Below are 13,599 nucleotides of genomic sequence, written 5' to 3'. Positions count from 1 at the left end.
GGCAAGACAGCCTGTCGAGAGACATTCAAGTTTTTACATTGGTAAGTAACTTTAAAAATGTAAGCAGCTCTTAACTCAGAACAAGCTATTATGGCGAAATGCATTGCTCTGCATTTTAGTGACAGTGGGTTGTTCTTGTTTTTATTTTAGCATAAGCCAAAACAAGTTGACAGCTCTCCTGAAGCATTACAAAGAACATGGGTTGACCCCCCGTGTAATTTATGGTACTATAATACAGTACTAATGGCATATGTCTTATGCTCAAGTGCTGTGTGTGTGTGGGTGTGTGCTTCTGTGTTACATGGGTATCTGCATTAAGGGTTCCTGCAGGTTTCAGTAAGTCAAATTTAAGACCTTTTTAAGACATTTTAAGACCAAAAAGATTGAAATTTAAGACCTACACGGCGCATAACCAAAAAAAAAATAATTAAAAGAATTCTGAAAAAAAAATTTTTATTTCAATGAATTCAGTAATTGAAAAAGCATTAATTTAATTTACAGACAAAGCAATCACATTAGTAACCTTCCACACACAACAACATGCCAAATGCCCAAAACCTTAGGCCTAAAATGAAAATAGGCTAAAACAAACTTGCCCTCTAATAATATATTTCATCTCATATTTATTTACATTACGAAGCAGCATATTAATAGCCTAATAGAGATTGAACAGGCTCAGAGATTATTTTAGAAAATTGTAGTTTGCATATTATACTCTAAAAACACATAATTATAGCTGATTTTAGTTGATCATAACTAGAGATGAAATGGCATGAACATTTATTTTCACAATTATTATGAAATCAATTTACTGAGTTTGTCGAAACCCCGCAAATAACATATAAAATTATCAATATGCAAGTTTTGTTTACATAAACATCAAAATACTATTAAAAATTAAAGCTGCAAGCAGCGATGAAAAGGGCCCTCGCACCCCTGCCACCGCCACCCGGCGCCTTTAGGAAAGGTTTTAAGATTACACTCACCAAATTTAAAGAGGATCAGATCAAAATTGTAGGAGGAGTTCGTTAAAGTACAACATCAGGAAATGGCAAAAACTGCACAAAATCTGAGAGGAAGTTCAAAATAGCTGACTTCCTGTTGTGTTTAGGGCTACGCTCCAAGAGACTTTTTTGTAGATATTGGGTCATTACATGTATGTACCAAATTTCATACCTGTACGTGAAACGTCGAGCCGGGGCAAAATGTAGGGGCAATAATTAAGCCATTTTGCCCCACCCAATTTTGAAAACCACATCACACGTAAATTTTCACCACTTCTGAAGCGTGTGCAAAGTTTCATGATTTTTCGAGCACGTTTTGTATTTGCCACACTTCCTGCTACCAGCAGGTGGCGCTATTGCTATAACCAAATATGAGCATGGTCATGTGTTCAGGACAGGACTCTTATCAAACATGTGAAGTTTGGGGCAGATTGGAAATTGTATGCCTGAGTTACTGCAGGCTGTTTGTGGTTGCCTAGCAACATCGGAACTGCAAGCAACATTGATATTGAACTTATCTGATCATGCATATATCACCAAAAGGCCGAAATTGGGTGAACATTTGTCAGGCTGCCGAGGGCACACCCTTCGACGAAAACTCAAGATCTTCGCAATTTAACGTCACAAAGGCCTTAAGATTACACTCACCAAATTTGAAGAGGATCAGATCAAAACTGTAGGAGGAGTTTGTTAAAGTACAACATCAGTAAATGGCAAAAACTGCACAAAATCTGACAGGAAGTTCAAAATAGCTGACTTCCTGTTGTGTTTAGGGATGCGCTCCAAGATACTTTTTTGTAGCTATTGGGTCATTACATGTATGTACCAAATTTCATACCTGTACGTGAAACCAGGAGCTGGGGCAAAATGTAGGGGCAATAACTATGCCAATTTGCCCCACCCAATTCTGAAAAGCATATCACACGTAAATTTTCACCACTTCTGAAGCGTGTGCAAAGTTTCATGATTTTTCGAGCACGTTTTGTATTTGCCACACTTCCTGCTACCAGCAGGTGGCGCTATTGCTATAACCAAATATGAGCATGGTCATGTGTTCAGGACAGGACTCTTATCAAACATGTGAAGTTTGGGGCAGATTGGAAATTGTATGCCTGAGTTACTGCAGGCTGTCTGTGGTTGCCTAGCAACATCGGAACTGCAAGCAACATTAAAGGGGGGGTGAAATGCTCATTTTCACTCAATCTCCTGTTAATCTTGAGTACCTATAGAGTAGTATTGCATCCTTCATATCTCCAAAACGTCTTTAGTTTTATTATATTTATAAGTTAAAGATTGGCTGTACCGAGTCTTTCCGGAAAAAAACGAGCGGCTGGGGGCGGGCCGTGTGGGCTGTGCTAACTGATCTAACAACAACACAGAGAGACATTTGAAGTAGTTTACTCACCGTGACTGCTCGATCCTTAAGCATTAGACGATCTGCAAATAAGTCGATCTGGGCTTTGTTTATAAAACAATCATCGTCGAAATGCAGGGAACAAAGAGTCGTGCACAACCTCCGTTGATGCTTCGAAAAAACAAACTCCATCCACTATTCCCTTAACGCTGGATTCTTTGGGAATCTGTGCAGGGTTGTCTTGCCCTGCCAACCAAAAACCCACTTCTTTGGTGACATTGACTTCCCTAAAAGCCGAGCAAAGCGCTTTGAGGTAACGTACTGCTTTCGCTCTCTTCTCTCTCTGGTCTGCGAGTGCGCGCGCGGCCGCGGAGAAGTGCCCTTAGGACCCATATAAGGAAATTCCGCTCTATCTTACGTAAGACAAAGCCATACTCGAAAAAAACTTTCCGAAACTTGTGACAAACCGGAAGGAGTATTTTTGGAACAAAAATACTCCTTCAAACGTACAACTTAACTTTTGAAACTTTGTCCATGTTTAGCATGGGAATCCAACTCTTTAACATTGTAAAAAACTCAGTATGCATGAAACAGCAATTCACCCCCCCTTTAATATTGAACTTATCTGATCATGCATATATCACCAAAAGGCCGAAATTGGGTGAACATTTGTCAGGTCCCCGAGGGCACATCCTTCGACGAAAACTCAAGATCTTCGCAATTTAACGTCGCAAAGGCCTTCAGATTACACTCACCAAATTTGAAGAGGATCAGATCAAATCTGTAGGAGGAGTTCGTTAAAGTACAACATCAGGAAATTTTGAAAAATGCCCAAAATCCAGGAGGAAGTTCAAAATAGCTCACTTCCTGTTGTGTTTAGGGCTATGCTCCAAGAGACCTTTTTGTAGGTATTGGGTCATTACATGTATGTACCAAATTTCATACCTGTGCGTGAAACCTAGAGCCGGGGCAAAATGTGGGGGCAATAATTTACCGAATTTGCCCCACCCAATTTTGAAAACCATATCACACGTAAATTTTCACCACTTCTGAAGCGTGTGCAAAGTTTCATGAGTTTTCGAGCATGTTTAGGCCCTCTAAAAAGCGATTCACTTTGGAGAAGAAGAAGAAGAAGAAGAAGAATAAACGGAGCAAAAACAATAGGGTCCTCTCACCATCGGTGCTCGGGCCCTAATGATGGCCAGATTTTAAAGGAGTGTCTTGCAACATGTTATCTACTAATAGGGGTGTAAATCGGACAGTTCATCACGATACGATACGATATCGATTCTCTCAGCCAGCATTACGATATTTTCCGATACTTCAAAAAATTCCACGATACGATTCGATTCGATTCGATTCAGGGCTATATCGATCGATTAATCAATATTTAGATATTATGTTCACACAACCAGTTACGTTTTTATTAACTCACAAATGCAATCAAAATATATAACATGAACGTTTAATTAAACTCTTTGAAAATTGCACACCCTCTCCCAATTTGGACATTTATAACAGAAGTGGTAATTTGAAGTACTCCATTCTTGTTCATTTTCATAAATCATGTTTTTTATTATTATTGTGCATTCCAAGTAATATCAATCAAACTGCAGCTGGGTTGTTTTGATTATTAATAATAATAATAATAATAATAACTTAAAAAATACAGGTAAATTACAAAATTAAAGTTAATTGAAAGTATGCTTTAATATGTTAAAAGTTTTTTTTTTTTTTTTAGCAGAGCAGATACATTCACATTTCATCTTTCTGAGTCAAACAAAACCAAGTAATTGCTATGATAAATAATACAACACTCGGTTAATCTTCATAACGTTAATCTCCTCAGCTGACATAGACGCCTGACAAACTTTGTTGTTGTGATAACGTACGCAGTACAGGGAGCTTTTCCCTCACCACTAAAAGAGCTGCTTTAGTAAGGTTCCGTGAAAATGTTTCAGGTTTTATTTTCCTTTTACGCCCTGAAGAAGATATCACGAGTTCATTGAAATTATCCATCCTCGATCACTTTTAGTCAGCTTTGACGAAACTCCTCTTAGCCAGCGCGTCTTTTCAAAGTGACATCTGACCTGAATACTGCGCGCTGAGTCGCTAAAACGGACTTATCGTGTTGTGTTCACCAACAAGGGTGCGAGTGCTAGTCTGTTTCTGCTGTAAAACATGAACTCGCGATGCCTTGACAGCGGACAATACCGGCTTGTGTGAAAAAAAACTTGTTTAGGGTTTAGTCAGTCTTTTTCAGATGAGGAGATTAACGTTACACACCGGCAGGCGGTTGGTGAGTAAACGAAAATGTGCGCTTTGGCGGAAGGATGTTACATGAGAATATGGAGAGTGTCAAAATAAAGGTGTATATCGATATTTTAAGTGTGGAATCGATGCATCGTATCGTTAGACATTATATCGATGCATCGATCCATATCGATGTATCGTTACACCCCTATCTACTAATATGTACAAGTTCAAATAAAGTTTTTACAAAAATGGTTTTATAAAAAGATAAACCTCACATATTTCAGCCTTTAAATATTTTTTTTATAAAAAGAATGAGTCAAAAAAGATTAATTACTGACATTTACAATGCACATCCGCTTATCTAATATTATTAATAACATTTGGTCTGATTTTCCTGCGGCGTCTGTCGTTGCTAAGCAACCATACAACGCACTCTCCACAGCAACAAGGAAGATGTTGTATCTGGCTGCGGGTGGAAAAAAATTGCGCGTTGTTTCAATAGCGCTTGCCGCATGCCCACATTTTAATAAACTTGAGCACGCAAAAATACGCGGTATGTGAACTGCCTGTTGGCGAGCGACCTCATATCAAGCCCCGGGCTACTGGTAGCACGCGAGCGAGCTCCGCTTTGTAGGCTAACTTGTGTTGTGTTGAAGGCATCACGTGTTCACAGTACTGTGCACTGTGACCCGGGGCTGCGTTGCATTCTCAATTATTGGTTCCGCCACTCTTTATATATACTACGTTATTTAATAAAAATAATCGTGGTTGACAAATGAAACTTTTGAGGAAAAATACAATACGGAGAAGTTACATACAGCACAATTTTTAAGACCCAGACATCAAAATTCAAGACTTTTTAAAGACTTTTTAAGGTATTATTTCCAAATTAATAAATTCAATGCTTTTAAGGCTTTTTAAGACCCCGCGGGAACCCTGTGCATATAATAGTGAATGTATCTTTTACAACTAGTTTTCCCCAGTCTTCTGTGTTTTTCAGAATGAGCAGTGACCATCCTGGCTGGGTATTTTACAAGGCCTTTGCCACCTCTGATGAACAAGGAATATGCTTGCTCCAAGGGGACGCACCACCAATCCAGAGACCCCCTGGCCTGGATTTGAAAAGAAAGACTTCTGTACCAAAATATCTGTGAGTTTTGCAAAGAAAATACAAGGACATTCATGCCCAAAACCGCCAGTTGAGAAAGTAAGTTGTCACTCTCCCTGCCCAGCTAAGAAGAAAAGAGCTGAAATGTGAATTTAATGTCCAATTTGAATCTGAGTGAGTGTATTTATTGTGTATGGATGTGAGTGAGTACAATTATTGGGTGAGTGTATTTATCTGCAAGGAGAATCCATTACAATGTGTTTGATTTGTTTTAACCCAATATTTAACTGTTGGTATCTCCGTTATGAATTTGTTACACTGTTATTGTCAACTAGCCTACACAAAGATATGATTGCATAGGCTAGCATTATTTGTTCTCTGTTTACTTGTCTCTCTCCGTCTCACTTTCTCTCTCAAACACACACAAACAGACACACACACACACACACACACACACACACACACACCTGCCCTGTCCCAAATGGAACCCTAAGCACTCGCGAACTTCCTCTGAGTCCGCACTTTCGTGAAGTAATGCCGCTTTGACTGTCGGGAAGAAGTCTGCTGCAGAGTCCGCATCAGCGCGGGCTCTGCAAAAATGCGAGCACCCTTCTGAGATCTAAAAATGAGAAATGGGACACACTGCGGTCTCACAGACTTAACGGACACGCGCACGCATCAGCCATTGTAAGTCCACGAGACCGAAAGTGCACATGAAGTGTGCCATTTTGGACAAGGCCACCCTCTCTCTCAGGCAAAAATGTAGCACCTCTGTTCAATTTTTCTGATTTTAGTCATTTTTTGTAAAAGTGCCTTTTAAATTATTTATTAAAATAAAAACTTTTAAATAATTTGAGCTTCAGCCTGGTTTAATAGCATTTATATATATTATATATTAACATATATATATATATTATATATTAACGTCTTTGGTCAAATTAAGCTGTAAAATAAATAGTTTACCCCTTTAAATGCAATGGATTTTGAAAGATATCAACAAAAAACGGGCAAAAAACTTTAAAAGCAATTTTCTCAGGTTTTCAATTGGAAAAAGAGGGCAGACAACTATAATTCAAATGTGTATATCTTTACAACCATTCAAGGTATGACTTTGACTAGGATATCATTATGGTCTCCTCTTTCCATTAATACCAAAATCTCAATTTTTAAATTTGGGTCACTATGACTCATTTTGCTGGATCAGGCCACATTTGATCAAGTTGTTGTAACTAATAAATTTGCTTATATTCCCATTTAAGAAACACTGAAGGCAATTTTACAAAATCTGCAACTTACTGATTTGTTTAAACCCAGGCATGTTCCAAAGGAAGGCATTTATGTTAACTTAAGTGATGCAGCACATTTTAAAAGTAATCTTATTTTATACAGAAAAGGATGCCTTACAAATGCTATTTTATGATGATTTTGAGACCGCTAATCCTTTGGGATCTAAAAGGGGCATACACAAATTGGGTGCTATCTATTTTACATAAAGAAATTTCCTCCCAGGTTTTAACTCCTCATTGGTGAATATTCATTGATGTGCCCTCTTTCATGCACAGGATATTAGGCGCTATGGTTTTAATTCTATACTTGAGCCTCTAGTTAACGATTTGAAAGTACTTGAGATTGAGGGTGTTAAGAATCCAGTAACTGAAAGTTATTAACTGAAATTATTAAGAGATAATCTGGGCTTGCATAGCTTGTTTGGGTTTCTCAAGTCATTTGGGGCTCGATATTGCTGTCGTTTCTGTCTTCTTGAGAAAGATCGCTTTCAGTCTGTGTTTTTGTGAAGATAATCCTCAGGTTGTACAAAGAACATCTGAGATGCATGCTCTGCACTGTGAAACTTTACAAACTAATTCTACACTACCCATGTTTATGGTGTCCAATGGACATGTTTGTTAAATTCACTCAAGTATTTCAACACAGCCAACAATTTCGCTGTGGATATAATGCACAACATTCTAGAAAGAGTTGCTCAGCTAGAGGTAAAACATGTTCTGCAGTACATTCAGTGTGATTTTCTGAGCGGTGATGATTTTACTGGTAGATTACATGGCTATAGTTACAATCAGCAGAGGAACCGTCCTCCAGTGGTCAAATTGTTCGATGGAAGCAACGATTTGGGTTTAAATGCAATCCAATCTTGGTGCTTGTTGTTCAATATGCCCCTATTATTTGGTGATTTAATCCAAAGAGATGATAAACACTGGCATCTTTTGCTTTTACTTTTGCAGATTGTCAACATTGTATTTTCACCAGTCCGAACAGAAGGCATGACCATTTATCTTAAGTTTTTAATAATTGAACATCACCAGCTATTAAAAAAATTATTTCCCGAAATAAATCTTCTGCCAAAGCATCATATAATGATACATTACCCACAGTGTATAAGAAAAATTGGACCAATTCTTCACACGTGGTGTATTCGTTATGAAGCTAAACACAAATGTTTTAAAACACAATTAAAAAGTTTCAAAAACATCACCAAAACTCTAGCCACAAAGCATCAATTTTGAATTGCGACGTATTGGGAGTCTTTTAGCCAGTACAGATTGTCTCTTGGCCCAGGAAAGATAGTAGAACTCTGTGAACTTAAATGTGGCCAAGAGATTGCTTCCAAACTAGGAGTGGTAATGTCAGAAGTTGTCTATTCTGTAAAGTGGATCAAACACCACGGCACAGAGTATCGCCCTGACTTTAGTATCTGTACAGAAGTAGCATGTGAGATGCCAGTGTTTTGTAAGATCAAGACTATTTCTGTGAAAGATGAAAATGTGCTGTTGTGTGGAACACTAATGGAAACTATGTTTTGATGACCATTACCCTGCATTTACAGTCAGACTGCATCCAGACAGAGTTTTTAAGGATGAATCTTAATGAACTGTGTTCTTTCAAACCATTTGATCTTCAGATGAAATATGGTACAACAGATTCTGCACTGCATGTAGTGCCGTATTGCCATTTAATGCAGATGTGATGTATTTTTGTTAATGTATGAGTGTTTCCTGAGCCTGAATGTTGTTTTAATAAAAGTTTTAAATGTGACATTTTTTAAGTAGTTTTCTTTGTTTTGAAAACTTGTTTTAAGAGTTAATTTGACATTCTAGAAGAGTACAAAGAGAAATACTGACACTTATTAACCGGTTGCACCACAAATGGTTTTTAAGAATTTTACTCGAGTGAGAATTTTTCATATATATATTTTTTTTTAATAAACTCTACATTAGTGAAAAATTAACACCAATAAGAGTTAATTTCCTATTTGTGTTAAACTGTGGTAACACCAAAAAGAGTTAATTTCACCCAGTGTTAAACTGTGGTAATACCAAACAGTGTTAATTTCCCCCTAGTGTTAAACTGTGGTAACACTAAACAGAGTTAATTTCCCCCAGTGTTAAACTGTGGTAACTAGGGTTGGGTACCGAAACCCGGTTCCAATAGGGAACCGGTTCCGACGTAAACGGTAGTAACCAGACCGAATAAGAACGAAACTTTCGGTGCCTGATTTCGGTGCCTGACGTTTTTTTTCCGCCCCCATAAAACATCTCGCGGCACGAATGATCCAATAATAAAACATCTCCAGTTAACCAGCAAAGCATTCATTTAGTTCGTTTGTTAAATAAGAGACGATCTAGCGCTGAAATGTGTTTTTTTAAATCAAGTGATCAAAGTGCTCGTTGCCGCTGCGATCAGTGGCGCGGATACAGTGTTTTCTCGTGGCTCGCGCACACCGCACTTCACTCGGACGCGCGCTTCAATACGTTGCGGAGATCGATCTATTTATGAGGCGCCGTCTATATGATTATGTGCGCGGAGAGTTTGTGTGTGTGTGCTCGCGTCTCAGATGAGTATGTGCGCGGAGAGTTTGTGTGTGTGTGTGTGTGTGTGTGTGTGTATGTGTGCTCGCGTCTCAGATGAGTATGTGCGCGGAGAGTTCCGCGCGTCTAGTGTGTGTAGAGTTTGCGTGTGTGTGCGTGAGCGACTTTAGAAGTTGTGCATTTCATATATATTATTTTGAGCATTCAGCAGTATACATGTATGTGTGACTACCTAGTATATGTGTATGCAAGGGTTTCATATGTGCGTGAATGAAGTTTGATTTAAGCCCTAGATGGCGCCTCATAACCTATCTATTCGTTCTGGTGAAATCTCAAAATATAATGGACACAAAGTGTCCCTGCTTGATATACAACCACTGATGAGCATAATCTGTTTAAAAAAAAAAAAAAAAAAAAAACAACTACAAATGCGGATTATAGAACCCAAAACCTCTGACACGCTTGACTAAAGTTCAAGTTCAGCTGCCAGTGTTCCTCTTCGGGTAAGTCTAGTATTTTAATGCCAACTGCAAATCTTGCATATCAAGTATGAAGTATATCAATATCAAGTATATTTATATGAGGCTATACTGTGTGTGTTAAATATTTCTGCTCAGTGTCAGATATTTCTCTGTTCTGTAAAAGTCATAATATGAGAAGACAAAATTTTGATCTTAACTCAAGTGTTTTGTGCTACATCAGTAGCCTTTTAAAGGGCACAATTTTTCATTTAATCAGAAAATCTTTTTCAGAAAATCACACACACACACACACACACACACACACACACACACACACACACACACACACAGAGGTATTATTTTTTTGATAAAGTGTGTGCAGTTTAGTTTTCTTAAGTACCGTTTCAAGAACCGTTTAAGCACCGGAACCGTTTGAAAAATACCGAGTAGGTACTGGTATCGGATAAAACCCAACCGATACCCAACCCTAGTGGTAACATTATTATTTTTTATTATTTCACTATATATACAGGTATATATATATATATATATATATATATATATATATATATATATATATATATATATATATATAAAATTTGCATTCTTTCTTGTGGCTCAGTGATACACCTGAATGAAAGGCTCATTATGCAGGTCATTGTCTTCTCAGGTGAGTTTTTTTTTTTTTTACCACGCGGTGGTAACGGACTAACTACCGCCGGTGGTTGGGGGGTTATTTAAAAAATAAAATAATAAAAACTCGTTTTATATTTCCACACAAACACGCGTGATATAGCCTACCACTCTGCGCTTTGAGAGGGATGTGGGACACGAGCAGGAAAGAGACCATCGATCTCTTTTCTGATATCTTCTACTTATGTTTTCTACTTGATGTAAATTGGTCTGAAGAGCGAATTTTATCCTCCACAAGGGCGAGATATTTAGGCTATGTTTGAGATTGCGCTGCCAGAGAAAGTGAAACTAAAAATCACCCGCGCGTGTGAAACGCACTTTACAACTAAACTTGACGTCCCTTACCATGTCTAATAACAAGCACAAACTGTGTTAAAAAGAATTTGACATGCAAGTACAAATGTAGGCTATCTGTCCTACAGCGTTTTCTACTTTACCACAGTAAAGAATACAAATATAATAGGCCTAATTAAAAGTGAACCAATGAAAAAACGTTTATAATCCCCTTAGAAAATGGGTGAGACGTGAGTCAAGATTTGGGAAAAGAAACAAGAGATTCCATGCAGGGATGAGTCACGATTTTTGAATATTCGATTAGTTTATTTAATTATAGAATATCGAATAGATTATGCGATTATTCTCTAAAATAAAACTCGGTAACGAGTTCATGTAACCAGAGACGCTGCCAATAACGCACATAACAGCTGTCACAAAGAACCGGCAAAAGTAATGATTATGAATGTGTCAAATATATCAATGAGACATTTTAATGGAATAACTAATGGAATAATATTGTTAAATTCGCTGATAATCAGGTGACCACCAGATCGCAAACCAGAATTTAAAGCCGACAAAACTATGGGTTCACGCATAACTCTCTCATTCGTCATGACGTTATAACATTTCGTCTCGTCTCGTTTATCGCAAACCAGAATTTAAAGCCGACAAAACTATGGGTTCACGCACAACTCTCTCATTCGTCATGATGTTATAACATTTCGTCTCCTCTCGTTTTGGTCAACGAACATGAAAAGACATTTTAGCATAGTTTTTATTTTGTAAACCACATTTAGTCTCGTTTTTATTCATTGTCACATGACCAGCATTTACGTTGCGTCTCGTCTCGTTTTCGTCAGGTGATAAAGGTTCGTTGACGACAATATTTCGTCATAATTTTCGTTGACGAAGGCAACATATGTAATTACACCTTTGCCATTGATATGTTTATAAGCAACTGAAAAAGCACAAATGTCAGGGCATTTCAAAACATCTCAAGGACCCCTAAAACACCTTAGACCCCTGAGGGTTCAATACCTCAATTTGTTGAGTTGACAGTTTGGACTCTTAAGTCCAGTAGAGAGCAGCTTCACTCCTGAATCCTGCAGGTCATTGTTCCTCAGGTCCAGCTCTCTCAGGGAGGAGTTTGATGATTGTAGAACTGAAGCCACAACTTCACAGTGCTGATCACTGAGATTACAGTCTGTTAATCTGAAAAAAGAGAGGACACTGATTAAAAGGCATGCTGGTGTTCCCACCAGATCGCACGACTTCCTTGGTTAACCAACTTCAACATAAAATATCATTCTGATTGACATTCTGGTCTTTTGTAAGGAAGATTCACCAATTAAAATAGACATGACTTCATATTTCATGAACATTATGTGTATAATGTTTTATTTCTTTGTCTTTGACTATCCTTTATAGTGAAAAAAAAGTCTTGTTAGTTGAATTGAAGTGTCATTTGAAATCATTTCTTTATTTTTGTTGGACTTTTTGCCTTATTCATTGATAGTACTGTGACACAAAGATGGAAGAGAAAGGAACAGGATCAACCTTGAATCAGACCGAATCTCTGTTATGTATTTTTCAATTTTAATTGTATTCCAATTTTTACAATAGACATTGTTTCAATGCTGCAATTAACATCTGATTAGTGATTCTAAACCCTGCTTTTAACCCTGGGTAAAGGAATGTTTCACATTTGCAAGTTAGAAGTGGGATTAGCACCACTTCTTACACAGAGTAATGAAACCCTGGTCCGGAACAGGATTAGAGTCGCTTTTGTGCTGTTAATCCCGCAGTTTTAAAACTGTGATTTCTAGACCAGGAAAAGGAATATATTTTTCTAAAAATGCTTATTCTTTATCAAGTAAATTTAGCCTGGCAAGCCAGACCTACATCAAGATGTTAGGTCTGGCAACTCACCATAGACACGGCTCAATCCGAGGGGCGGGATAAACGCCTGTCTTCAAATTCCCTCTGCACGCAATAGGACAGTGCTTCAACCAACCAGAGCGTTTTCCCAACAGCGGAGATAACGTTAGTTGATAGATTCAACTTTTGTGCCATTCTTTGCTCTTTTCTCAAAGAAAAACTTAACTCCAAGTCCTCCAGAGTCACGGCCAAAGCCAATTTGAAAGACTGTTCTCCGGCAGCAGCAGCTCTTCTTTGTTTTCAAGAAGCAGGGGGAACCGTCGCAACTCTGTCATCATTATGTTAAGCCTGCCCCGCCTACTCTATGCACGATGTGATTGGCCTGACCCAATTTAGGTTTTTCCAGCACGAAAGTCAACAGAGAGTTGCTAGACTACCCTGGCTGCAAAATAATTTATTTATTTTTTTTTTTTTTTTTGCAAAATAATTTTTGCTGCCGCTAGGGTGCGTCTAGATTTCTAGGCCAAAGTAAATTATGAATAATGGAAAAGTCATGTCAAGTCAACTTTATTTATATAGCGCTTTTCACAATACAGATTGTATCAAAGCAGCTTCACAGTATTAAATTAAAATAGTACATCAGTGTTTGTTTCTAGTGTAAAAAACGCCCACGTTTGGTAATGCTGATCAATAGTATTGTTGATTGATTAATTAAATTAAGTATCCCCAATGTAAATTCATTGGT

General features: G+C 37.9%; 1 protein-coding gene across 1 annotated transcript in view; it reads right to left on the bottom strand.

The window, feature by feature from the left end:
- Window positions 1-13,599, bottom strand: part of LOC308688123 (protein NLRC3-like) — a 92,585-nt gene that overhangs the window by 44,794 nt on the left and 34,192 nt on the right. The window contains exon 4 of the mRNA XM_081361030.1: window positions 12,015-12,188. Coding sequence (XP_081217156.1) covers window positions 12,015-12,188 — 174 coding nt within the window. The remainder of the gene's footprint in view (window positions 1-12,014; window positions 12,189-13,599) is intronic.

The sequence above is a fragment of the Scardinius erythrophthalmus genome, assembly GCF_964197995.2.
Source record: "Scardinius erythrophthalmus genome assembly, chromosome: 1".
Lineage (NCBI taxonomy): Eukaryota > Metazoa > Chordata > Actinopteri > Cypriniformes > Leuciscidae > Scardinius > Scardinius erythrophthalmus.
The sequence above is the reverse complement of the archived record's forward strand: the minus strand, read 5'-3'. Positions and strand labels throughout refer to the sequence as shown.